This window comes from Etheostoma cragini, chromosome 12 (genome assembly GCF_013103735.1).
Source record: "Etheostoma cragini isolate CJK2018 chromosome 12, CSU_Ecrag_1.0, whole genome shotgun sequence".
NCBI lineage: Eukaryota > Metazoa > Chordata > Actinopteri > Perciformes > Percidae > Etheostoma > Etheostoma cragini.
In genome coordinates, this window is record NC_048418.1 from 17,027,207 (window position 1) to 17,052,883 (window position 25,677).

Genomic DNA, 25,677 nt, shown 5'->3' on the forward strand with positions numbered 1-25,677 from the left:
GCGAATCAGAATGCAGAGCACAATGCACCAAAAAAAAAAAAAAATGCATTATGAAAATCCGCGAAATAGCGAATCCGCAATAAGTGAACCGCGAAGTGGCGAGGGATCACTGTACTTAGTGTCTCCATTAATCATAGGTGTGTTTCGGGCATAATGTGCCATAAACCAATCAGAGTAACATCTCCCATTTCCTTTAAAAGCCAGGTGTGTTTGTACCTTGGTGCATTGCTATTATGATGTCAGATTTGCACCGCAATCTTTTTATTTATTTACTCAAAATGCAATAACAACAGAATTGAGAGATTTCCAAAACGTTCAGACTCTCATATATATGTGTGTGTGTGTGTGTGTGTGTGTGTGTGTGTGTGTGTGTGTGTGTGTGTGTGTGTGTGTGTGTGTGTGTGTGTGTGTGCGCGTGCGTATCAGTTTGTGTGGTCCTGACCTGTCCAGAGACTGTGGCTGTTGAAAGGCCAAAGTGTCTCTGTCTCTCCAGCTGACTCCACTCTGCGGTCGCCTGAGTGTGTGTGTGTGCGCCTGTGTGTCGGGATTGTCCAGGCGTGTGTTTTTGTGTGTGAGCTTGTGTGTGCGTGCATACTTTAGTGCTCTGTTTCTGAACGTGTGTGTGTGTGTTAGAGGGAGGAGAGAGTTGAAAGGTCTGTGACTCTCAGTGTCAGTAGATCTCCTGCAGACACTTCCAGCTTTGCTGTGGCAGCTTCCTGTCGCCAAGTCCAGACCAGGTAATGCTGGGAGTTACTTCTAGGTCAACTACACAACCCCTGACCCCACTGATACAGGCCATCTACACACACACACACACTCACACACTCACACAGAACTGTACTGTAGATCGTCGACATTCAACCACAGTGCTCATTACTTACAAAATCAAGTGAATTTCTTAATCCTTTTTAGTTTCCACAACCCTTAATCCTCATTTTCAAGTGTTTCAAATCAACTGGCAATTGCAATGTGAAAGCAGGCTGAAGTGTGCTACAGGTTGGCTTCTGCTTCCACTCCACTTTCATTGTGAGCCATTAGGAATGTAGAAGACAGAAAAATGATATGCACTTCTGCAGTTTCTTTGTTTTTTTATTTATTGTTCATCAGGCTAAACAGTTAAGGTTGTTAACCTTAACTGTTGTTCTTTTTTTAACATGGTTGTTTTCTAAAATATCTTAAACTGTATCCTTTTACATTCACAATGCACTACACTTCTATGTTGATTTGTTTCAGTGATGCAGTACATGTCGTTTTGCCAGTAGTTTGTTGATTGTATCGCCCTCCATTATCCATAAGTCCTCTATCCCTCCATCCATTTTAGCATATTTTCTATACTTTCTATCTATAATGTTCCTATCTTTTTCTTTCTTTGTTGAGTTTTTTTTGTTTTACTCATGAGTTTTTCTTCTTTATTTGACACTGCCCCCTCATCTCTCACTTTTTCTTTTCCTTCTTCTTTCCGTCACAGACAGAGTAAAGATGTCTCTGTCATTACGGCGGCTGGTGCTAATGGTGGGATTAGTTCTTATGCTGACAGCCTTCATCACTGGACAGGCAGATGGATACCGCACACAGACACACAAATGTGGTTGCACCCACATGCAAACACAAATGCAGACATGTTGCGTCCATGGAGGCCAGTTGATAAGACTGATGTCTGTTTTGTAGTCACTGTTTGTGGTGGAACAAATGATATGTCTATGGAATTCACAAGCTGTGTATTGAGATATCGTTTTCAAACCTAAATTGGTTTACATATTATTACATAGCTTGAATGCTGAAAATAGTTTCAGTTTATGATGGGATTATAATCTCTGGAGATTCATAGTCTAAACAAATATTCTTTCTTTTTCAGTGATGGAGAGTTTCCAAAACTCAATGATTTTGTCATTTGAGTTTTGGATATAAAGATCCAAGATTCTTCTTCTATTGTGTCATAGAGCAGTGATGTGTTTGGATCAATTCATAGGAGGGTGCTTAAAGCCAGCCTGCCTGATTATTGGTACTGGGTAAAAGAGTGAGGTACGTCATTTATGTAATATTGTGTCAGTCTCTGCCAGGAGCATAATACAAAAATGAGCCAAGCCTGGATTCAAACATATTTTGATTTTAGCACAGGTAAAAAATGGCCTTGATTTATTTTACCCACTTATTTTTGCCAGAGATATGAGCACCGACACAGGCTGAAAAATAAACGCGTCATATATGTCTTTTGTCAAGCACTTAAACGGTCCTTAATACCAAACATGGAAAAAATAAAAGTATTACCAAAGAGTTGAGCAAAATTTCAATTGCATTTAGCAATCAGTAGAAATACTATAGTGTTTTGTCTCCATAGTATCTTATATGGCAGTTTTCTGTTCTTTGGGAACTTAATTTATCTGTAACTACAGTATTTTGAACATTGATAAATCTTACTAAATTTCCTGCCGTTTATTTTCCGCCATTTCTTTGAATTCATTGCTGTGATTTTAATATACATATAGCAATATTGATACAGCTGAAAAGATGAAAAGGCAACTCGTGTTATTATTAACTGTCTTCATAGTTTAAGTCACTTTAACTCAGGCCGTGTGTGTGTGTGTGTTTGTGTGTGTGTGTGTGTGTGTGTGTGTGTTGCATGTATACAAACAATGCTAAACTTAGAAGAGCTCAATTTTGACCAACATGTATTATTTATTCATTCTCTCTCTCTGTCTTTATGTATGTCTCAAAATCCTGGTCATTGAGCCAATTTCTGTTGTGAATATTGAAAATAGCCCAGTCTAAGCTCATGTTCTGAGGTGTTTATGTGGACCAATGTCGCCACATATATTTTTGTATAGTCTAGGTGCATGCCAAGATGACTGTCATGAGTGAGCAAACCTCCCTTTATAAACATACTCAAACATTCACCCTTCAAACTATATTTCATATATTTCTGTGTTTTTATGGGCTTGTGTGTGCCTGTGTGCGCGTGTAAGCCGGGGTGACATAGGAAACGTCTTTAAAATCACAACAGGTGATTAGAACAACATAGAAACCTCTATTTGAAAGCCTGAATGATCCGATAGATTATGGTAATTGTGTTCTATCTTACTGTTACACAGTAAAAGTAATGGCTGGTTTGGATGTCTCCCTTTACTCTTTGTCTTTCCAACCTTCTCTTCAGACGGACGTCCTGGTGGTGAGCTGTGACCTGATAACAGATGTTGCCCTTCACGAGGTGGTTGATCTTTTCAGAGCCCACAATGCAACCCTGGCCATGCTAATGAGCAATGCCCATGAATTCACAGAGACAGTCCCCGGCCAGAAGGGCAAGAAAAAGACAGGTAACAGGACAAACTAATCACAGGAAATGAGACTGTTGCTGGAGACATTACATGTATGACATGATTCTGACAAAATGTATGAATGCAATTTTTACTTGTTAAATATTAAAGAAAGGAAACGGGCTTCCTCGGAAATTTATACAAAGCAAAAGTGTTGTGGAAATATTAAATGTATCACTTACTGTTACCCTTCATAGTTTTGGGTTAACATTAAATATTGTCCATTCTTTCCTTAGCTGAACAGAGAGACTTTGTCGGAGTGGATCAGTCAGGGAAGAGGCTGCTGTTCATGGCCAATGAAGCAGATCTGGAAGACGGGCTATCAATTAGGAAGTCTATCATGAGGAAGTAAGTCATTTTAAAAAGCCTGGAAAGTGGGTTCACCCAAATTATAAAAACACGTGTGTTTGTGTGCGTATATATATATATATATATATATATATATATATATATATATATAAAAATTACATTTTCTATAGGGACTTTTCCAGAAAGTGGTACAAGTGAGAACTGATTACAACAGGACATACAACAACAAATATTGTGCAATAATGTTATATTCATGGCTAAATAGTATACATATTTAATTAAAAATAATATAAGGGCTGTCAACATTAACGTGATAATAATAATCGTGGTTTTGGAAATCTGGAAGCAATTCAGCACCGCTGCACTCACCGTAGACTAATCAAAGTTACCCCGGGGTCACAGCACATTATTTACACCCAGAGTAGGAACTTCTATGCAAACTTTGACTCTATGATTATAGAGGAGAGGCATTTGGACATAAAGTGAGAACTCTGACCACTGATAGTATACGCAACATCCGCCATTTTCTATGGACAATAATGCGAGTAATCTCAATAAAATATTTTAATCAATTTACCGCCCTAAAATAATATATAAATATGTTCTGTACGTCTGTTTCTAGTTAGGTTTAGAGAATCAGTGTTTTAGGCTGAAGGTTCTGTGTGAGACGTTTGTTACAGGCAGAGTACTATAGGTAGGTTTTCTTTTCTGAGTCCTAAAATGCATGTATGTGTCAGAGCGGGTGTTTTGGGAGCTCGTAAATACTTCATGGAGCCAAAGCCACTGTAAATTCTGGCCAACAAGGGGGTGATGGGGGGGGGGGTCCAGAGCAGCTGCTAGCATGCTTCCCTGCACAGAGCAATCTTCAGACACACACATGAACACATACACACATATATATATATATATATATATATATATATATATATATATATATATATATATATATATATATATATATATATATATATATATACAAACACACACACACACACACACACACACACACACACACACACATTCTGTCTTTTTCACACATAACAGAAATGCTTATATTAACACACATAGAAACACATAACAAGACTTCAAGGTGGACATTGACGGAGAGAAAACACTCACACGTCATCAGTGAAAACACAAGCCTAAAGCTTAACATTTATGGCTTACCTTGAAGTGCTTATAACGCTTAAATCACCTCTGAGCATTTATAAACACACGTCAAATGTATTTCTCGCCTAAGGTAGTTCCAGAATAAATTCCAGAGTTGTAGATTTTGACTGCACATCAGTATCATCCTGCTTAGATGAAGCTTAGATCACATTTTTGAGGAGCATATTAACTTGCAGTGACCTTTAAGATATTGGGTCAAGACTGGGCTAACACTTCATCATGGCACATCATGCAACCACTACAGGTGCCTTCCTTTTGTAATATTTTACATCTGAACATGTGCCTTTTTCATGATTATTTGTTCTCGCCAGTGTAATCCTAACTTGGTCGTTTGCACAGAAAGTTAAATCTCCAAAGACATTTTTTGCCTCAAGTTTCAGTTCATGCTTTCAGCCATTTTCCTTGTGCTTCTGTCCATACAACTGTTTATCCAATCTTAATCCTTGTTAACTGATCCTAACTGATACCGGATTTACAGCACAGCCGCTTCACACAGCCCTCCAATGTTAAAACATCAAAAATAGTATGTCTTTGTATTTTGTCTCAGTTGTAAATCTTAGTCATTGTTCCTCTTAATTCTTTTTGAGCCATCTCTCCCTTATTCTGTGCATACCTTGGATACCATACAGCACGTCTGTTCATTCATCCTTGTTCAACCTCCTCTATTTCTCTACAGTTTCCTCATGGTTGAGGTGTGTTAGCTCAAAACATTCTGTGCAAGTGAGAATGTTTGATCTGGCAATCAATTAAATGGTGTGAAAGGAATCCAGCAGAGCTTCCCTTCGTACATTACAGCTCCAGCTGCCAGGGTCCCTTGGACGCAGGCCTGGAGGAATGGTTGACGGCGTGTCAGTTAATCATTTAGCAAAGACCATTACCAATATTGAGCCTGCATCCTGTTGTCTTGATATCCTTCCCACCCACTTCCTTAAAGAAGTCCTGCAGCTAATTTGTCCTTTTATTGTAATCATAATCATTTCCTCTCTTATTTCTGGCACTGTTCCACTTTAGCTGCAAAATATATCGTTTATTGACGCAATATCAACTTGCGCAATAAACACATTGTGAAAAACTTGACATATCGCCAAAGACACTATTAGTTGAAAGAAGATATCAGTAGACAACTGCACATTATGATGTAATTTTTTTTCTTCTTTTTTTTATTTCAACAACCAATTTGCTGTATTTTAGCAGAATACTAAAAGCAAAGAGTACCCTTTAATATCTGTTTATTTATTGCGAATTATATTGTTATTGCAATATTCAACCACGTAATTCTATATCACATATTTTACTCATATCGTGCAGCCCTACAGTCCCTTGATCATTTTGAGTCTGCAATAGTCCAACTGCTTCCCAAAAAATCCTCACCGGACCCCACTATCCTTAACAACTTTATTCACATATACAAATGTCCATTCCTGACCCACGTTCTAAAAATAAATAGTCGCAGAACAGGTCAGTTTGTTCATGATTGGAAATGTTATCTTTGAAAAATTTCAGTCAGGCTTAAGGGTGTGCCAGAGCAGAGAGACTGCACTCCTTACTCCTAATTTCCACCAGTTGTGGAATGGCCGCGGCTCCGCTCCGGAATAATTTGGTTTCCATTAAAGTCAATTTGCGTTCCGACTTTGTCCCAGCTCCGGCGATCCGCTTCTAATTTTGCTGGGTGCCGAAGAGTTCCGCACCAATTCAGCACACGGCAGATTGTGCAAGACAGGAACTCAAGCACAGAAACAAAATAAAACATCCAGTTAATTTTCAAAAATAAAATAGACTGTGCTCACTGCGGATCATATTTCCCAGCACTACACCTTGAGAACACAGCACAGAGTTGTTTCCCCTGTACTCCTCTGGATGGAAACAAACTGTTGTTGGTTTTGTAGTTCTAAATGAATTTGCGAGATTTTGTGGGTTCTTGCGACTTCAGCTGTCAGTCATGGCCGCGGCTGTTCCGCAACAAATCCAGACTTGGTGGGTATTGATGGACGGCGGAGCACTGAGCCGATGTGCAGCGGAGCCGATCCGCAGTCAGTCTGCAACCGCTGGAAATTAGAAGTTAACGTACTCAACGATCTTCCTTTAGCAGTTGACTCTGGCCTCTCGTTTTTTTTAATCTTTTAAGGTCTTACTGCTGTCTTTTGATACTTTACATAATGACATTTTAATTGAGCATCTTAATAATGGGTTAAGATCTCTTTTTACGCAGATGACACATTTTTATTAGTCTTAAGACTACACCAGTAAAACTAACAAACTAACATGGTAGCGTAGCTGCTCATAATTTATTTTAGTTTTGAAGTTCAAATCCTTGTAAAAACAACCATGCAGGCAAGCTAAAAATCACATCACGTGTTTGAAACGCATATCTTAACTGCACTGACCTTTTAAGATATTGGACCAGCTTTTTTTACATCTGTTAGCAATGGTGGCACAGGACAGAGGGGCTAAAACCCACCAAATCAACACAAATACCACATGCTGTACCTTCCAAAAAATCAATAGCATCCATTGCAGTAAAGAGTGGGATTGCATTAATTCAATAACACATTTTAGAACTATGATTGTACAGTAGTAAATGTAACAAGGGCCATCAATATGCTACTAATGTATCTATAGACTGGAAGCCATAAAGGGATAGTAGGATTATTAGTAGTAGGTATTATTTTGTATTTATAAGCTCATATATGAGTTATTTTGTGCATCCGCTTTATTTGTTTTATGGATATTTGTTTACTTGCTGGCTTGTTTTTAGTATTTTGGTAAATGTCAGAACCTCTGAATCATTTGGCAAGCTTAAAAGCTAAAATCTAAGTGCTGGCATACATGGCACACTGGTTTTTATTTTCCTCTTTCTTTAGCTTGTCACTAACTTTTTGGCTATTTCAAAAAATTACCCTAATGCCCAAAACGGTTACTCAATTAGTTAGTCGGCAGTAAATAAATTAAACAATTTTGATATTTGAATAATTAGTCATTTATTAAACAAAAATGGCAAACACATGCATGTTACCGCGTCTAAAATGTGAAGATGGTAAATTATTAAATTGAATATCTTTATGCTTCTTATGGTTTGTTTGACTAAAATGCAATTTTAAGACCTGACCTTATGCTCTGAAAAACTATTTTCTGACATTTTATAGACTAAATAAGATGTGTCTATGATCTTACAAAACCGACTGTGCTGGGTAGTCATCAGAGTAATCTTACTACACCTGCATGGCCTTGTATACTTTAGGCTTATAACACAGGTTCAGGTATGTGAGTCAGCTCAATTAAGGAAGCATCCATTAGACTAGCATCGTATTAAGTAAATCACACACATTTTATTTTGGAAGCAATAGTTGCATGCCCTGAATACATCGTAAGCCCTTCAGCCCTGTTGGCTCTGTTCTAGAAACCTGACTAATGAGGGTATTAACAGTCCTTCTGCTGTGTCTGAGTCATTGTCCGCTGTGGGGTTTTAGTTGTAACTAAATAAGACATTATGCTGTGTGTGTGTTTGAGAGTGTGAGATATGTGACTCCTCTCTCCCACTGAGGACTTTAGTGGTCCTTTAGTAGTCCATGATTAATCCAAGGAGTGAGTCATCCTTGCCTACAGAGGCACTAAATTCCTGCTCCCCTAGACATTGAGCTCTACAGCACTCAAAGCAACCAGAAATCACATGATGTTGTTGGAAAAACAAGATGTTTACCCGTGTTTGGGAAATGAAAGATGTTTGATTTTGTTGGATACTGCAAAAAGTTTAAATTAATAAAGTGGCATGGGGCCAGTGCTTAGTGTTTGAATCAGTAGGACTAGCAACCCTTACAAAATACACAAAATTTTATCAGATGCGGTCATTTGGTAAAGACAATTTGGTCTAGATTGAAGATGAGAAGGCTGTGGATTTTGGTGGTTTACAGAAAATCAATATGTTAATATCAATAAATACAAAGATACTATAAAATGCGACTTTGCTTTTTAGGTTGTGTTCCATTTCTAATGTTTTAGCCTACTACGATAATTTTGATTTGTGTGCATTTTTGTTCTGATTTCACTTATGAAGACGCAGATACTACTATGATATATTCTGCGAAACAAAAGGTCATAGGTTAACTAAAGATTAGGTTAAATTAACCTTTAAATTTTGTGTTTTGTTAGGACTTGTGCAAGTAAGGCCAGTGTTGGCGTTTTCCTGATCTTGAATTGTATGTTTTGATGTGGAGTTCATAGTATTTTGAAAAAGAAATTGTTTTTTTTAGGCACATCTGTTGTATTTAACTATTGAATGAGTAATTTTTCTGACATCCTCTGAGGTGCCTTCTACTTTACCCAAACCATTTCCTACATACGGTGCAGCTCATTGTCCCCATGCATGTGACCCAGCATTATTCCATCTGCTATAATGGAGTTCTTTGACATCATAAAAACAGCCTGTGGCATAGTGTCTGATCAAACTATTCTGCTATTGTTTTGTTTTTTCAGGATATAAAAATGTTGTCTCACAGGTAATGGAGTTTACTTCTGCTGACGTAAAAAGAAACGAATACTATGGCTGGATTAATACAATAAATGGCTGTTGTCAGACGGGCTGCTGTGGTCAGAACCTCTCTCTGCTGTAAAATCTGTTTTTGTGATTAAAGAAAAGGTCTGCACTTCAGTTATACCTGTTCTTCACCCTGCTGCCCTAAACCTTTAAGGGCACCTGTTCCTACTTTTGCTCTCTCTCTCCCCTGCACTCTCTCCTGCCCACCCGCAGGTGGCAAACCGTGATGTCACATGCTGGGTGTTCCCATAAATTCCATTGTAGGCCCACAATACACACACGCAGGCACACACCTGGGAAATGTATGAATAAATACATTTGACAAACACCCACAGAGCGTGTCTGTGGGTGTATGCACATGTGTTTTATGCTTTTTAATAAAATGGCTTAACACAGATGGACACACGCAGTTTAATTTATGGCTTTCAGCATCTGGTTGTAAAATATGTGTGACCAAGCAATCCTCCTGAGTCACTCTAGTTATACTACAAGCCTGGTGAAGAGCGGGACAATTGTAGAAAGGACTTTTTGATGGAAGATACGGCAAGGGAACAAGCGGAGGAGAAGTATAGAAAGAGAAATGTTGATGTGCCATAATTTTCTTTTCAGGTCAACCATTCTCACATGCCATATCCTATCCTGTGTCACTGAAGATATTTTATTTGACAATTATTCATTATTATGAATTTCTAGGAATTTTAAGACTTAATTGTGCAAATTCAATCTTTATTTTGTGTTTTAAGAAATGTTCCACTACTTTTGAATGTGAATGTTGGCTCTCTATACAGAAGCCAAACATTGGTTAAATATACCCAGTATTGTCACTTAATCCTGTTCGTTCCTGTTTGTGTAAGCCTTTTCTATATGCTACTGGCACCACAGGTGCTGTATTGATGACTAGCTTGTTAGGGAAACCCAAAAAAAGAAGAAATTAACACCAACAACAAGATATTATATTAAAGTAAACAGTCAGTCACCGGATATATATCCAGTTAAAGAACTATAAGAGATTTGGATTGACACTTTGGACAGTGCTCTAAGCGATCATCAAAAACACAAAATAAGGCAATGTCGTTTGGAAAATTACGATTATTTCTCATGCTGAGTTCCACACACATGTACAATAAATGCCAAGAAGCGCTGAAGCCGTTCTGCTTGCTTGCAGTGGTCCACCACTTACAAATTCATGTTTTGTAGATGTTTCTACTAATTCATCAGACATTTGTATTTGATCCTGTGTTTGTCAGGCAATTGCACAACTTTGACTCGTATCTTACCATGATAATTTAGTATCCACGGTTGTTGTAGTACTTCTTTGCCAGGGGACTGTAGTCCAATACTTGGATGTGCCGGAACTTTTTTAAATTAAATGAAGGAAAAACTGAGGTGGTTGTTTTTGGAGCAAAAGAGGAACAGTTGAAAGTCTGCGCTCAGCTTCATACAACAATGTTTAAAACAACAGACAAAGCCAGACATCTTGGTGTAGTCATGGACTCTGACTTAGATTTTAACAGCCGCATTAAGAAAATTACAAAGTCACCCTATTACTCCATAAGAATATATCAAGGGTTAAAGGACTTATGTCTCAATAGGATTTGGAAAAACTTTTCCATGTGTTTATCTTCAGTTATCTTGACTACTGTAACGGTGTCTTTACAGGTCTTTCTAAAAAAATGAATCAGACAGCTGCAGCTGATTCAGAGCGCTCCTGCTCGAGTCTTTAGACTGGCTTCCAGTGCCTCAACAAATTAATTTCAAAATACTTGTGCTGGTTTATGAATCTCTAAACGAACAGTTGCTAGTAAACTATGAACTACCCAGGCCTCTCAGGTCGTCTGGGACAGGTCTGCTTTCTGTCCCCAGAGTCAGAACTAAACAGGGGGGAGCAGCGTTTAGTTTTTATGCTCCGCATATCTGGAACAAAGTCCCAGAGAACTGCAGGTCTGCTGCAACTCTCAGCTCTTTTAAATCATGGCTGAAGACCTTTCTTTTTGATGCTGCCTTTCTTTAAATGATTGCTCATTTCTTATACTGAAGTTGATTTTTGTTGAAACTGAATGACATCACCATGCGTGAGATCAAAATTAAATGACTTGATTAGACAGTGATTTGACTCTTCTGATGAACATTTCTAAACAATTAAATGACGAAAAAGACATTTTTATTATTAATGTTGGCTAAAAACAACATTCTGGGGTATTTCAGAACAGGAAACGAGTATGTGTCTGGGAATTTTTCCAATGCGGATATGACATAGATTTAATGGTAAAATCTACAAGAAACTGTTGGCGCTGTTCAGGATTTTGCAAAGTTTAAACTAAGCCTTATAGTGACGACTATATTGTAGTGTAAAGAGAAGTACTTCCACTCTTGTTTATGGGTAACCAGAGTACAAAGTCACATGATCCTGCGGGGCCCGTGGTGGATGAGAGGGTTAAGACCTATGGTTCTGCCTGTATAGAGTGCCAACCTTATTGGTCAACAAAGTTTGGGTTTTCACAAAATGGTTATTACGCCCCAATAACGTGTGTGGGGCGGCGGCTTATACACTGTCCCATACTAGCAGCCTAAAATCTCTTATTTCTCTTATTTTTTAAATTTGTTTAACTGTTTTTCTTGCTCTTTAAGGTTTTTATTTCTTATATAGCACTGCAACTTTTACTTTTTTAATCTTTTTATGTAAAGCAGTTTGAAATGCCCTGTTGCTAAAATGTGCTATACAAATAAAGTTGCCTTGCCTTCTTTGTGGGCACGAATACTTTGGTGACACCTGCAACGCCCACATGTTGTTTTTTTGGCTACCACCCATATCGTCTGTAACATAACGTAGAATCTCAGAGTTAGTTTCTATTAATTTCAGTATTAAATTCTAAATTAGCTTGCTCACATCTGAACATCACTGTAAACAGTGAACATCATGTCTGCTTTTAATTTTGTCAAAGTTATGTTATTGTTGTGTGATAACGAGACACAGGCTTTTCAGATCTATCTGATTGTACAACTTTAAAAATCGAAAGATGGTTAGCAGTGATGGAAGGAACAGTATATGTGATTTGTAGTAAATGGACTAAACATGTAAAAGAGCTGGTATGATCCTTTTAACAACCATTGCACCCTGGAGTTTTTATAATGTAATAATTAAAAGGGCAGAGGAAAAGGAGGACAGGGATAGGTAGTCAGAGAGGATAAAGGGGTAATTGTGGATTTGTTTATTGAAACCTGGAGGATGAAATGGTTTTCTTTGGCTCTCGCTTCATAAATGTCACATGTTTAAACTGGGTGTCCATGTGTGAATGAGTGGATGCATGAGTGGGTGTCTCTGTGCATGCGGCCCCCCAGTCAACATAAACCTGTCTCACTGGCAGCTGTCTCATGACAGCAGCTCTGTTGCGCGACATCCACGGTAGTTGACGGAAGACAATAGACAGATGTCACTATTCTCTGACTTTTATGTGAGCCCATGGCTGTCTGGTTTTCATCTAATGTTCCTGTCCTATGTGCAAAGCGGAGGTAAATTAAAAGGGTTTTCAGTAAATGAGAAGCAAACGTAAAACATAAAAACAGCAGGCGATGAGATGAATCAAAGCAAATTGTCCTCAAAGTAGCAGCCAGGGTTGCATAGTTTGTCATGAAATTGGTGCATATGTTCAGTGTGGTGGGACGCCACAAATCCATATCAAAAGTCAAATTTGATATTATTTTTCTCTCTTGACTTTGTTTATCTTTTATCTGCAGACATCCCAGGATGCACATCAAAACAGGCCTCGTGGACGCTCACCTCTACTGTCTGAAAAAAGCAGTGGTGGACTTTCTCGCTGACAACAAGTGAGTTCCTCATTCGTTTCTGACTATGAATATAGCAATGAACATATATAATAAAAGAATTAGCTATCCAACCTTAGATTTTAACCATAATTTCAAAATAGTTTGAAAATGACCAGTTTGTATCTGGAGGCATACACTTGGACATGAACCAACAAAGACAGGCATTCACATTTGCTGCTTAATCTGTAACAAGTGTTAAACATGGTTACATGGTGTGTAAGGCTTTGAAAGGTCCCGTTAGCAGGGTATTTCAGCGAGGTGTTAATTTGTTTTACTATGTGCCACTGTGGCAGGCTGTTAGGCCTTTAGCCTCTGAGGTAAGGCAGTGTCACAGGGACCTTCTGAAGCCGCCCTGGGAATACATGCATGCATGGTTAGAAAAATCTAAGAATCTATGTATGAGCTGTTTTTGCACTTAAAAAGGTTAGGCCAACTGTTAAGATCTAACTGATATTGCAAAACATATTTAGGGACCTCACTGTGTATTGATACATTTGTATATTGTAAAATATTACGCCACCCATCCAGGTAGACCAGGTCTTCCCTGGTCTGCCCTCTAGATAATATTTGGTCAGAGGATTTCATACCTCATTTTATTCTTAAACATTAATTGTAAAGTTTTGGGCGCACACTTGAAAAGGAGATCTAGGTTAGCACATTTAAAGACTGCTGACAAAAATATCAAGTGTGTTTGATAATGACGGGTCTAGATCCAGATGCATTCCCAACAAGATTGCAAGCTAAGGAGCAGCGTGACCCCGAGCTTCTTAAAGCAGGGTGGTAATGAGATTTTGCCAACCTGTGTATTTTAATGATTTTTTGGGAAATGGTCCCACTGAAAAGTGGGCACTGGGCTAAAGATTGTGGCTATATTTCATGGCCAAGTTTTAAATTCAAACAATTGTAAATGGAGTGTCTAGTTTTGGTTGACACATAAATAAATCAAAGGCCATGCCATGACACACAAATTCCCCAACTCCACTCCATCTCTGCTGTATATTTTGGTTTACGGCGAGAGGTACACTTCAACATTATAGGAATTTGACAGACATAAATATTACGTCATTACATTACAAATGCAATTTCTGATGCTGCCATATATCTTTCTTGTTAGATAACTATTTTCTTTCTTCAGCTTGTTTCTTGGACTTTCTTCTAACAGCTCCACTCTCTCTTCCTTTCTCCTCCATGATCGTTCTTTCTCTTGCTCTGGAAAAGAAATGGACAGAGTAACTGTTGTTTTTCTCCTGTCATTCAGATGGAAATTCTAATCCTTCTTCAAAAGAAAGTAAGAGAGGACAAGTGGAGGAGGTGGGGGGGGGGGGGGGGGGGGGGGGGGGGGGGGGGGGGGGGGGGGGGGGGGGGGGTAGCACTGAACACAGCACAGTTCAGAAAGGGGAGAAAAAAAAGAAATTAAGACGGGGAAGTTACCTCCTGGTTAACACAAAGAAAGACCTGAAGTCATCATAAGGAGCTGAGGTGGTCATTGTCATTATCTGCTTTTTAATAAAAATGTATGTTAAGCAATAATTACTGCATTAGACATCATTCACTGCATTAGTTTTCTTTTTCCATTATTACAGTAACGACACATACTGTACGCAACATTTGGCTTCCTTTTTGCAACTACTAAAAGTCATATTTTATATATATATATATATATATATATATATACATAATTGCAAAGTGACTGCAAATATGTTAACCATCTCAGCTGTCTTTTCTATGTTTTTGATGCACAGCAGCAACAGTTACGCTTTCTTTACCAAGTAACAATTAGGAAGCAAACCATTATCCGGCGATGGATTATTGGCTCTCCGTTAATGTCCGATACGGAGGACTTTGCAGGATGCTTAGCGTATGCTGCAAGTTGAAATTGTGTTTTCTCTTACCTCTTGTATCGTAGGTCTATCTCTTCCATCCGTGGTGAGTTGATACCGTATTTGGTGCGGAAGCAGTTTTCCAAAACAACCAACAGTCCAAATATCAAAGACGATGCAGAGAATCAGAACCAGAAAACAAATGACGGCTCTACAAACCACGGTCAGTGTTTGCCCTGACATATCACAAAAGTCCCATATTCGCATCAGAGAGACAGCCCCATTTTACAGCCACAGCAGGGTGACTTATTTGGAGTAGCTCTGGGTCTTATTCATATGTCATCAGCATGGAGAATATCTTTTTGCCTTTTGCTTTAAATGAACACTGACATAGAACTCATAACAAGTTGACTATTAGGACAACTTTGCCTAAACCCGAGTCAAGCTAAATCCCCCAAAACAGTGTGTATGTGTCATTATTCTAACTCCTAACTGTGCTCTTTCTGCCTTTCTTCCTGGCTGTCTATTGTCCAGAGCTCCTCATCTCATCACGAGACGAGCCTCTCCTCCAGCTGGCCCAGGAGCGCTCGTGTTGGAACGACCACCGCGGTGACATGAGCGAGGCTTACCATGGAGGAAAGCTCCGCTGCTATGTTCACATTATTGACCAGGGCCTTTGCTGCCGCGTCAACACTTTAGCTGCATACATAGAAGCAAACCGACTGGTGAGTCGGACGCCTGCTCCTGCGAGGAGTTTTGTGAAAGATGCATGTTTGAATGTGCACGTTCTGTACATATTTAAGTATGCATGTGTAATTGAGCAATTTTTGTATAGCTATATGTAGCTATCATTTTATTGCATGTAGTATTTGAACTGTAAAGATTAGTCAATTACTTTCTTTTGATAATCAATGAATCATTTAAAGCTAAAATACCAAACGTTCTCTGGTTCCAGACTCATAAATACTATAATTTGCTGTTTTTCTGTGTCACGTATCATAGTTTATTAAGTATCTTCAAGTTTTGGACGGTTATTCTTGAAAAAAATAAGTAATCACCTCTAGCTCTGGAAAATTGTGAATTCCATTTCCCCCCTAGACTAAACCATTTTAACTGAGAAAATGATCTGCAGATAAATCGATCGTGGGAAATATTCTCTCTTCCGCATTTCTTATTCCTCTCATTCTTGTGAATGTCACTGTTGTCCAAATAGCATCTAATGTTGCTTCTATTTTGCCACTTTTAAGGCCAAATTGCTTATTAGAATTCTTTGTACTTAGTCTAATACCCCAATTCCTCTATGTGACTCATTACAGTTATTAAATCATCTTTCTATTATTTTAATTTCACGTCTCACGCTCTGCTGTCTTCTTCCTAAAAGGCCCCAAAGCTGTTTGAGGACCCAGCAGTTCACCCTACAGCTGTCATTTCTGAGAGATGTCAGGTATGTAGTTGAAGTACTATTAGTCAGTATACAAGTCAGAATCATATTTGTTTTTGTTGTTGTTATCTTACATTTCCCTTTCAACTAGCAGTTTTACTCCTATGTCACAGCTCACCTGCCATCATCTCTGCCAGAGTGTAATTTGCACTTGATTGTCGTTGGAGAGGCCCGTGTATTTATTTATGTCTGAGTAATGTTAGCGTTTGTGTGTGTTGGCTCTGCCCTCAGATGGGATCAGACAGTATCATCGGAGCACTGTGCCAGGTAGCAGATAAGACTTCCATAAAGAGGTCCACCCTCGGAAACTCCACCATTGTAAAAGAGAAGGTCAAAGTCACCAACTCTATCATCATGCATGGTGTTACCATTGAGGAGGGGTGAGAACACACACATCTGTGCACACACACACATACTCGTTGATAACATGTACTTTCAAGTGCTTTTGCGAACACATTAATTTAGGCACAAAGAGAATTTTACCTTCGAGGCATGTTTATGTTTAAAGGTTTTAATGCTCACTTCAGCTTTTGTTAGGTGTTCCGTTAGTACATGCATACTGTGTGGCACGAAGCAGTGGAATTTAGTAAACAAACATTTCAAAGCAAGTTGAGTGATCTGAGGTTTCCACAAAAACACTGTCTTTACACTATCTTCTGACACTACTAACCCATCAGTAAACACTGTTTGGCTTTCACATGTTGAAGCAGTGGTATGAATAGTTATCCATCCACGGCATATCTTTTCATTTATTATTCTAGGTGCTCATGTGTGCGTGCGTGTGTGCGTGCATGCATGTGTGTTTTAGGACAAATGCTTGTGAATGTGTGTGTCCGTTGATGGGAGGTGTAACAGGTTTTGTTGTCTGTGCTCTATGGGGTCAAACAGGGAGCGCTGAGATAACAATGCATCTATTGGTGTGCAGCCAGCCAGAGACCAGTTCCAAACAAACACATAGCTGTTGTACCGAAACACACAACGTCAATATATTTCATTTAGCCGCTAATTTACTTGCTTATACCAAAGATCCTAATGGTTATGTAATTTGTGGAACATGCTGGGGGTTGAAAGGTGTATTCCAGACAGCAACAGTCTGGGCTATTTGATAATTGTCATGGAAAGTATCATTAAAATGATTAATTAATCAGTTTTGTCAATACAAGCTGATCAAATGCTTAAAAAAGGGTCAATTTTGATGATTTATAAAGTAATTTATTAGTTTTTTTTCTCCTTTTTCATTAGCTTTAAGGTTAGCAATGTGATATTTACAGCGACATATTACATTTTGTATGACTGCACCAATCCATCAAATTGAAATTCTCTAAAGGTCTTGTACATCATTTTGTCCACATTGGTATGCTACGAAACTTGAAACTTGGATATAAAGTTCTGATGCATTTGAAGAAATGTTGGCTGTACAGCATGAGTTTGTAGAGATTGGCTCACCAGGTTGGTCCGGTTTGAAGGGATATCTAGCATTTGCTTATTTAATAATTGTTTGTTTGTTATGGTGGCTAGAAACAAGCGTCTTTCACACATGAACTGCAAACCTGAAATTATCTAACCATAACTACACTGAGCTGTATGTAACACGGCAAATGTCCAAATCAGTTTGATTGGACTTCAAACGGTCTTTACCCTGCCAGCTCCCTAGACTTGTAATCCAAAGTGTTAGAATTCACAGCAAGTTTGTGGGTGTGTGATGACGTTTCTATCAGCTTTCGCCAAACTGGGAGAAATAAAACTTTCTAGGGTGAAGAAGAAGGGGGATTTATACAAAGACGGCAACTAAAATGTCTAACTGGAGAGGCTGCAAGATTCAGGAACTTCTGTCGATAAGGGCCGACGCTGAAAGCATTAGACAATATTAAGGAACGGCCATGACGCGGTGTAATCTGCATCTAAACCAAACAAAGTTTTGCCAGAAAGTGAGAACACATCTCTCTTGTTGTGTGCAACATTTGTGAACTCCTGACAATGTCAGGACTTAATTTTCAGGCTATAACAACAACAACAAAAACTACCAAAGGATGTGCTAAAAATCCTACCTATAAGCTGCTTTTCTTCTTCCAAATTCTAGAAAATGCAGGACATGGCAGATATTGTATATGCCACATTATGATTTCACTTAGGGAGGGCAAAAAGCCCCGAACTGAATAATGATGCATCATGATCAGCCAAGTTATTGCACATCACAATTGTCAAATGTTGTAAGTAGTTAAAGTGGTCAAAATTGTCTGCTTTGTTGCAACAAAAGAGGACTTGCACCAATAGCGCCAGTAGCCACTGTAGAATTAGCATGTAGATTGATCTGCTTAGTCTCCTAGCCAGAAGCTCTGATGGAAAGAGACTCATCTTGGCCTCAAGTCTGGATTTTAATGCACTCATTCACAGTCTACTTTTCTTTTATGTCAATTTTGTTCTCCTCCCTCTCTTTTCTCTCCATCACGGCCCCGGCGCCATCTCTCTCCTCTCTCTCTTTCTGTCTCTCTCCATCTCATCTTAAGCCTTTCAGGGACCCCAGCCAGCCAGCATGGGGACCCTCATCATGCCCATGTAGGTGCATGCACAAAGGCATGAAAGAGCGAGAGAGACAGGAGAAGGGAGGAAAGAAGCAAGGGCAAAGCAAGCTAGCACGCAAAAAAGAAATTGCAATTCTTTCTTTTCTTTATTTTGAGGACATAAGAAGGAAGGAGAAAGAAGGAAAGAAAGAGCCAGTGTGAGAGGATTAGCAGACCCCGGCCATGTCGCAGAAACCCCTCGCATTTCTGCTTTCTTTGTTTGGAGCTGACCAGAACTTGTTGACAAAGCGCTGCGTGTTTGGGAAGGGGGATAGTAAGGGTCAACTTTACAGGGGGGTTGGCACAGGAGGTGGGGGTTTGTCGCTGTGTGTGTGTGTGTGTGTGTGTGTGTGTGTGTGTGTGTGTGTGTGTGTGTGTGTGTGTGTGTGTGTGTGTGTGTGTGTGTGTGTGTGTGTGTGTGTGTGTGTGTGTGTGTGAGTGAGGATGGGGGTGGGGGGTCATGGCAAGGAGGAGCCCTGGTGTTAGTAATTAGTGGTGTTTCAGCTCCGAAGCTTCTTTGGTGGTCTCTCTCTCTCACCCTCTCGCTCTCTCTAATGTTACAAAACTCTGAATCTTGTAATCTCCCATCACCAACTACCACCAGCACCACCTCCTAGGTAGTCCCTTACACATACACATCCACACACTCCTTCCTCCCTCTCCCTCCAGGCCTAACCACCTGAATAGAATCGGCCAATACAAACCTGTCTGTGTGTGAGGTGCAGAGGGCCAAGTGTGTGTGCGTCACTGCCTGGGCAAGACCAACATGTGTTCTCCACAGGGCTCCCCAAGCTACTGAAGCTCACATTCTCTAACCCACGCACTTACACATACACACCCTCCACGGTTAGCCGACACAAGACACACAAGACTGTCTGTGTCTTCTCTCCAAGAATTTTATGGTCATGGTTTGGCTGAATGTGAGCATGCATGGTGGGTTGGCACTGCCTGCTCAGGTGGGACTGAAGTACAGGGCCAACAATGCCAACAATGTCTTAACGCACGCACACACACACACACACACACACACACACGCACACACATGCACAGTGCGTGGACGGCTGTTCTTCTTTAATAAAGACGCAAATTTAATGTTAAGTTGAGTTGATTGGAAGTGTTGGGAGCAGGTGGGAGGATCCCTTATAGGGAAATGAGCTGAATGTTCATACTGTCACTCTGACCTCCAGTATGGTACTCCCTCTACAACTGGGCCAGTGGAGTGGAACAGTGGTAGGGTGTGGCTGTACTGGGCAGCTCCCACTATGGATGTTCTTAGTCCCGCTTTGCCAGACCATCCACACACTGCGGAGTAGAGGAGGGTCTGGCTAGTCCACACAGCATTCCGGGAGAAAACGTGCTCTGGTTTATAGGCAGTTCTTTAAACCGATCACAATCGTCGGCGGTAAGCTCCGCAAGGAGCCGCTGTCAAATAGTCATGTGAGAGAAAACTCAGATTGGACAGCTATTCTAGTTAGCTGTCACAATTTACCCTGCAGAGATCTGAGGAGCAGTTAACCATAGAACCATAGAATACCAACATAAAGAAAGTAGAAGGAATTGGAAAATAAATGCATCCAGTTGAACTTCCTGCAACGCCGGAACAATCCCGGAAGGGGAACGTCAAAGATATAGAATAGGATGGTCTTAACTGTGTGTGTGTGTGTGTGTCCGTGTGTGTCCGTGTGCGTCCGTGTGTGTCCGTTTGTCGGGGTGAAATATGTGACCTATAAACATGATTGAATCTCCAGTGGACCCAAAGAACAAACGACAGAGTTGGAAAATCCTGTTTTAACACTACCAACCATATCCCAGCAAATTACCAATCTTTAATTACTCTTGAGTAGCTCACCACTTTCAGACCTGTATGTAATAGTTCAAAGTGTGGAGATCTTGTAGAGTGGCTGTGTTTCATTATTTATTCTTTGTACCATCAAGTTTAAACAAATATTAAACATTAAACCTTTTTGAATGATGGGTTTGTTGCAGATCTGTTGTATTAGATTGACCCTCCTGTTGTCTTCGGGTCAAATTTGACCCTTTTTCTGTATCAGAAATTTGGGTTTCTTTCAATGAAAAGTAACGTGGAGGATTCTCTACAACGCTCTTGCCATTATTATTATTAGTATTCAATTTGATAGCATTTAGACATTTAGAAAGAAAGAAATTGATAAAAGGACGTTTAAAAAAGTTGAAAAAAACGTTAAAAGGCACTGAAGAAATTGACAAAAACTGGGTGCCTGGGTGGACTGGTGGTAGAGAGAGCGCCCATATTAAGAGGCTCTAAAACAAAAGTATGAAAAAACACAACCAAAATGTGAAAAAAAAAATGAATTTTTAAACAAAATATTAATTGATGTTTGACGGGAAGACAACACAAGGGTTAAATATTTTTTTTGGTCTTTTCCTTTTTATTATACTGTGACCCCATGGGGAATCCAAACGCCCCGTTAGGTACCAATGCTATAGAAATCTAAATATAAGAAGAATGTGATTAATGTATATTGTGTGTGTGATTTCCAGGTGTAATATCCAGGGCAGCGTGATCTGCAGTAATGCTGTCATAGGCCGAGGAGCAGACCTCAAATACTGCCTGGTGGGAAACGGACAACGGATCGAACCAGAGGGTGAGCTCCACTCCCCCCCCCACACCCCCACCCCCAACATAAAAATAAAAATCTCACAGTAATTTTCAGCACATGATGCCTTGCTCAATAACCTCTCCACGCTCAAAGAGCAAGTAGCATTTTAAGCCTTTTGTTTGTAGTATAACAAACAGTAGTTGACCATTTTGCATCCCCAAATGAAATCAACTGTATACTTCAAGAAGATACACATTGAAACACCGTTTAGTACAACGACTTAACAAATAAGCAGCATCTCTAAAGCCCCTGGCCCTTCTCCTCAGTTGACTCAATTAGGGTGTTAATGTATGTGTGTGGTATCTGTTTCTAAGTAAGTGTATCTGTCTGGAGGTGCCACCTAGGAACGTTTCTTAATTCAGAAGTTTGATAGTGATAGAGAGATTTGTCGGGGAATTTTTTTATGTCTGTAATCCTCTTGTCCTCAAAGCTCTGTGCGCGCGCGCGTGCGTGCGTGCGTGTGTGCGTGCCACATTGATGGAGAGGTTAGAGAGCAGGGCCAGAACAGGACCACCCGGAATTCAACAGCAGTAGCCTCCAGCCACATCCAACACACACACACGCACGCACACACACACACACACACACACACACACACACACACACACACTCACAAATAGAGAAAGAGAGAGCAAGCCCGGCTACCAGACTGAGCAGCCTAATTGAGTGAACAACAGGGTGCTCTACGTAACAACAGCGTGAGTCTGAGCTAAACTCAACATGTTTGTGCCGTTTTGGAGCATCCAGCGGGCGGTCACTGGACGCTGGAGGCAGCGCTGCTGACTTTATGTTATTGAACCCTGAAAACTTAGAACCCAGATTGCATAATGTTTTGCATACACTGTATAGCATAAGTTACAATCTCTTTGTGTCTGATGGACAGTCTCTTTTTGTCTCACATAAAAATGTCCTCCTCACACATGCAGACACATTGTTGTTCCTATTGAATATTTTCTCTTTTATTATTATTTGATAAAATACCCTTTTGTCTCTTCAATAGGCATTTCATAAGGGATCTGCTGTAAATTGTTGATTGAAGATTATTTAAATAGCCCACAACGCAAGAGGGCTTTACAGTATGTCCAACATACAGCAGTCAATTATCCCTATTCTCAATCTGGATATAGGACACTAGCTAGCTATTTTTATATATTTGTCTCTGTTTCTGTCTGTATTGTTGTTTATGTTTAATGTTTGTTTGTATGTATGCACAAATCACCAAGGCAAATTCCACATAGGGTAACCACTGTGGCAATAACCTCATTCTGATTCTAAAATAAAAAAGGAAAAAATGTCAGGAAGAGAACTAGATGACCCTTAATCCAAGCCTGAAGGTGGGATATCACCGTATTGGTCCTTGAAGAACTAAGTTCTTCATAATTATAGACATTTGAAGCATTAACTTTCTGGCACACAGACAAGTGGTGGATACCAAATAAAAACAAACCTAAAACGAAAGACTATTGATCTTTTATTATAATCTTTGGTCATAGATACACCTGAATGGCCAGTGTCATCCTTCTCTAGAACACACTAATACTCAACTCTTTTTCCTTTTCAGCAAATAAGTAATGAGACTAGTAATGCATTCCACTGTTATCCATTTGAAAACATGCCTCAATAGTTTTTGGTCGAATCATCTGCCAGTTTGTTGATCAGATAACCGAGATTGGGTCAGATTAGATCCAAACCAGCTCTCTGGTCTACTTTATAATAAAGTGTAAGAAAGTACAGGATTGTCTCTCGCCACTTATCTAGCTGGCTGACTGTAGGCTGCGAAAGACATTACAAAGCCACTCTACTGCTGAAGCTGTTAGCAGGGATGGACCACCCTGCTAGTCAGCTGCACACACACGCGTGCACACACAGATACAGGTCTGTCAGGTGTTGATCTTTAAAAGATACATACCTCTTGTCCGGGTGCTTTGATAAATACACACACATGCATGCATTAAAACACTGGCCATACGTACATAAATACACACTGTCTCCCCTCTTCTTCACAGTGTCTTTTGGAGATGACACAGTCTTACCTAATGCTGCATCCTGAGTACATTTAACTATTTACCTGACAATCAACTATACTTAGTGTAAGAACTTGCAACATATGGCTTGTTTTTCTCATTTATTTGTTGACTTGAGGCAGAGTTGGATCTGTGTATTATCATTGGCCCAGCAGCGGAAATATGTAAATATATAGTCTCAATACATTTACAACACTGTATAAGTTACTGATGAATCAATAGAGCCAATTGAGTAACCCTTCCTCCTTCTCTCCAGTCGCTCCCTCTCCTTTCCTCATGCTTCATTTGTCCTCCCCTCCACACAGCAGTGGATAAACTCGCTCTGAGTAGCAGATTCCTTCACACTAAAACCTGTCTGTGTGGATGGAACATTAGTCTCTGCCACCGTTTGCTTTGGATCAGTACCGATGCTCGGAGATGGAGGGAGGAGTAGAAGCTGCTCTCCTCAAGCTGAACTAGCTTTGGGTTGAGAGAGATTGCGATGAAACGCTGGCAGACTCCGTTTCAAGCGTCATCTATTTCTTTTAGTAAGGTTCAGGTAGCAGTCAGGGTGACCCAACCACACTGTAGATTCTGGTAATGATTTCAAATAAATTATACTATAAAGTGGGTTTGCATGCTGTTAATTACAAATTGCGTAAATGTTTATTTCCAATTGGCCAGACAACCATTGTTTTCCATTCATATTGGTATGGAATTAAAATGAATATGCAGAAATGAATGAATCATAAACACTTTAGTGCTTTTAAATCTGTTGTAAAAGTTAGTTTATCTGTGTCATGTAATAGAGTTATGAGCAAAGGACATTTTAGAAAAAATGTGCATGAAAGTCTGACATCCAAGAGTTGACAGTCACCTGCCAAACAACAATTGTGTTCATTCCTGAAACGACCACATTTTTCAAGATTAAAGTAAAATACCTGTCTTTTTGTGTGTAAATGTATACATTTCTCTCTCATTTCAGACGAGAGGACTAACGAGGTCATTGTTGGAACGGACCAGTTGATGGAGATCTAGCACCCACAGGGGACAGAGTGCCATCATTAACCAATCGGAAGGCAGCAAAACACAGAGGACAGCTTATTCATTGGCTGACTGACCAATCAGAAGCCTGGATGCTGCTTGACTGTTCTAAACTCTCTTCTCATTTTGTACATTGTGTCCAAATAAAGACAAGTACTTAAACCCATGCATCAGCATTTCATTTGTTTTTATTTGTTCATATTTTAGTATTTTTTTTTGGGATGTGTCTTCGTCGCTTTGAGAAAATAAACAAAAATGGCGTGTTTATTTACACACTGAAAGAAATCAAAGATGTCAACTGTTTGACAGAGACAACTTAACTGTCAGTTGGAAGTGGAACTTTGTCATTTTTTGCCACACTAGTTATTATCAGACTGTTGCTATCTCCTATAATGGCAGGACTCAAATTACTCAATTTACCCTGTTTGAGGGGAAGAGAGTTGTGCACGTTTGAGTGCATGGGTGTTAACGTGCACACTGCAGCTGTGAAGACCAGAGATGGAGAGAAAAAAGATGTGGGAGGGGTGACCACAATGGCGTGGGGGTTAAGTTTATTTGTACACAAAAATGGTGTATGTGTAGGCCCCGGACCACCCAACTTGATCCTGTATCAGTTAACACAGACACCCCACCCTCTCTCTCACACACACACACACACACACACACAGAGCAGAGGAGGAAACTGACTCGCGCCTGACACTTCTTTCTTTTTTCTCCTTTTCTTGCCCTCTCTTCTCCTTTGCTGTCACAAGATTTATTGCATTCCTTCGGCAGAGCATTTCTTAAATTACAGGTTTGAAGTTCCTTAGTCACGAAGAAGGATGTCTGTGGGGGTGCTTGTGTGTGATGCTGTCCTGTTTCCTATTGTGTCTGTGGCCTTGGAGGAGTCATTAAGACCGTCTCTTGTGGCCTGTGGGTGTGTGTGTGTCAGTGAGAGAGAGACAGAGATTATGATGTCTCGTCTTCCATCTCTACTGTCCATTAGAAGAGCTTGTTAGCCTGTCAGATGGGCATGTTTGCATG

At 39.8% G+C, this 25,677-nt stretch overlaps 1 protein-coding gene across 3 annotated transcripts in view; it reads left to right on the plus strand.

Moving 5' to 3' along the window:
- Positions 1–24,828, plus strand: part of eif2b3 (eukaryotic translation initiation factor 2B, subunit 3 gamma) — a 34,680-nt gene extending 9,852 nt beyond the window's left edge. For all 3 annotated transcript variants that reach the window (XM_034888362.1, XM_034888363.1, XM_034888364.1), the window contains exons 4-12: positions 3,152–3,311; positions 3,548–3,659; positions 13,057–13,146; positions 15,053–15,189; positions 15,501–15,691; positions 16,348–16,410; positions 16,639–16,787; positions 21,489–21,592; positions 24,596–24,828. In XM_034888362.1, the coding sequence (XP_034744253.1) occupies positions 3,152–3,311; positions 3,548–3,659; positions 13,057–13,146; positions 15,053–15,189; positions 15,501–15,691; positions 16,348–16,410; positions 16,639–16,787; positions 21,489–21,592; positions 24,596–24,648 (1,059 nt within the window). In that variant the 3' untranslated portion in view covers positions 24,649–24,828. The remainder of the gene's footprint in view (positions 1–3,151; positions 3,312–3,547; positions 3,660–13,056; positions 13,147–15,052; positions 15,190–15,500; positions 15,692–16,347; positions 16,411–16,638; positions 16,788–21,488; positions 21,593–24,595) is intronic.
- Positions 24,829–25,677: the final 849 nt, after the last annotated feature.